Source organism: Myotis davidii, unplaced genomic scaffold (assembly GCF_000327345.1).
Source record: "Myotis davidii unplaced genomic scaffold, ASM32734v1 scaffold11353, whole genome shotgun sequence".
NCBI classification, from domain to species: Eukaryota; Metazoa; Chordata; class Mammalia; order Chiroptera; family Vespertilionidae; genus Myotis; species Myotis davidii.
This window is the reverse complement of record NW_006284150.1, coordinates 1-1,131: the sequence shown is the minus strand read 5'-3', so window position 1 is coordinate 1,131 and position 1,131 is coordinate 1. Positions and strand designations below refer to the sequence as shown.

The 1,131-nt window shown below is 42.3% G+C and overlaps 1 protein-coding gene across 1 annotated transcript; it reads left to right on the top strand.

Annotated features, from left to right (window-relative positions):
• The first annotated feature begins 42 nt into the window (after positions 1–42).
• On the top strand, positions 43–1,125 carry LOC102758308 (GTPase IMAP family member 7). The gene has a single exon (XM_006754258.2). The coding sequence runs from the start codon at positions 75–77 to the stop codon at positions 957–959; it is 885 nt and encodes a 294-aa protein (XP_006754321.2). The 5' UTR covers positions 43–74; the 3' UTR covers positions 960–1,125.
• The last annotated feature ends 6 nt before the right edge of the window (positions 1,126–1,131 follow it).

The following is a 1,131-nucleotide window of genomic DNA, read 5'->3' as shown; positions in this document are numbered from 1 at the left end:
AATTACCTTTTCCCCTTCTCATTCCCTTCCTTAAGGTCTTGTTGGCACCTGCACCTCAGAGCCTCTTGAAAGAAATGGCTGGCCTTCCAGACAAGACTCTGAGGATTGTTCTGGTGGGGAGAACCGGAATTGGAAAAAGTGCAACAGCAAATACCATACTTGGGAGAGAAGAATTTGCTTCTAAAATTGCTGCCCATTCTGTTACCACGGTCTGTCAGAAAGCAGAGCGACAATGGGAGGGGAGGAAGCTTCTTGTCGTGGACACCCCAGGGCTCTTTGACACCAGGAAGACACTGGAGACCACCTGTGAGGAAATCAGCAGGTGTGCCATCCTCTCCTACCCGGGGCCCCACGCCATCATCCTGGTTCTACCACTGGGCCGCTACAGTGAGGAGGATAAGAAAACAGTTACAATGATCAAGGCCATCTTTGGGGAGCCAGCCATGAATCACATGATGGTCTTGTTCCCGCGCAGAGATGATTTGGGTAATCAGACACTGAATAGCTTTTTAGCAGGAGCAGATATAATGCTGAAAAACATCGTCAAGGAGTGTGGGAACCGCTGCTGTGCCTTCAATAACCGAAGTGTAGATGAGGCTGAGAAGGAAGCTCAACTGCGGGAACTGGTGGAGCTGATAGAGGAAATGGTGGAGAGGAACGGAGGGACTCACTTTTCTGATGCCATCTACGAGGAGGTAGGGAAAAAGCTGCAAAGTAAGGAAGAGGCCTTGAAGATAATCTATGATGATCAATTACAGAAGGAAACTACACTAGCTGAAGAGCAATATGCTGAGGGAAAAATATCAGAGCAAGAAATGAAGGAGAGAAAAATATCCTCAAGGGAGAAGTATAAGGAAAATATTCAAAACATTAGAGAAGAAGCTGGAAGAAATATATTTCAAGATATTAAAAAATGGATTTGGAATATGTTTAAAATACTGAATGTGTTTAGGAAATAATGTAAATTTTATTTTTGTTTCTTAACTTACTATGATTTGTTAATGTGATTAATTGTATTTTCCAAAGATGACTAAAACAATATATTCTATCCCATCTATTTTTCTTTTTCCTTCTGTTGAATTATACTGTTTGTCCCCATCCTTGAAATTTAATGGACTTTGTGACTGCTTT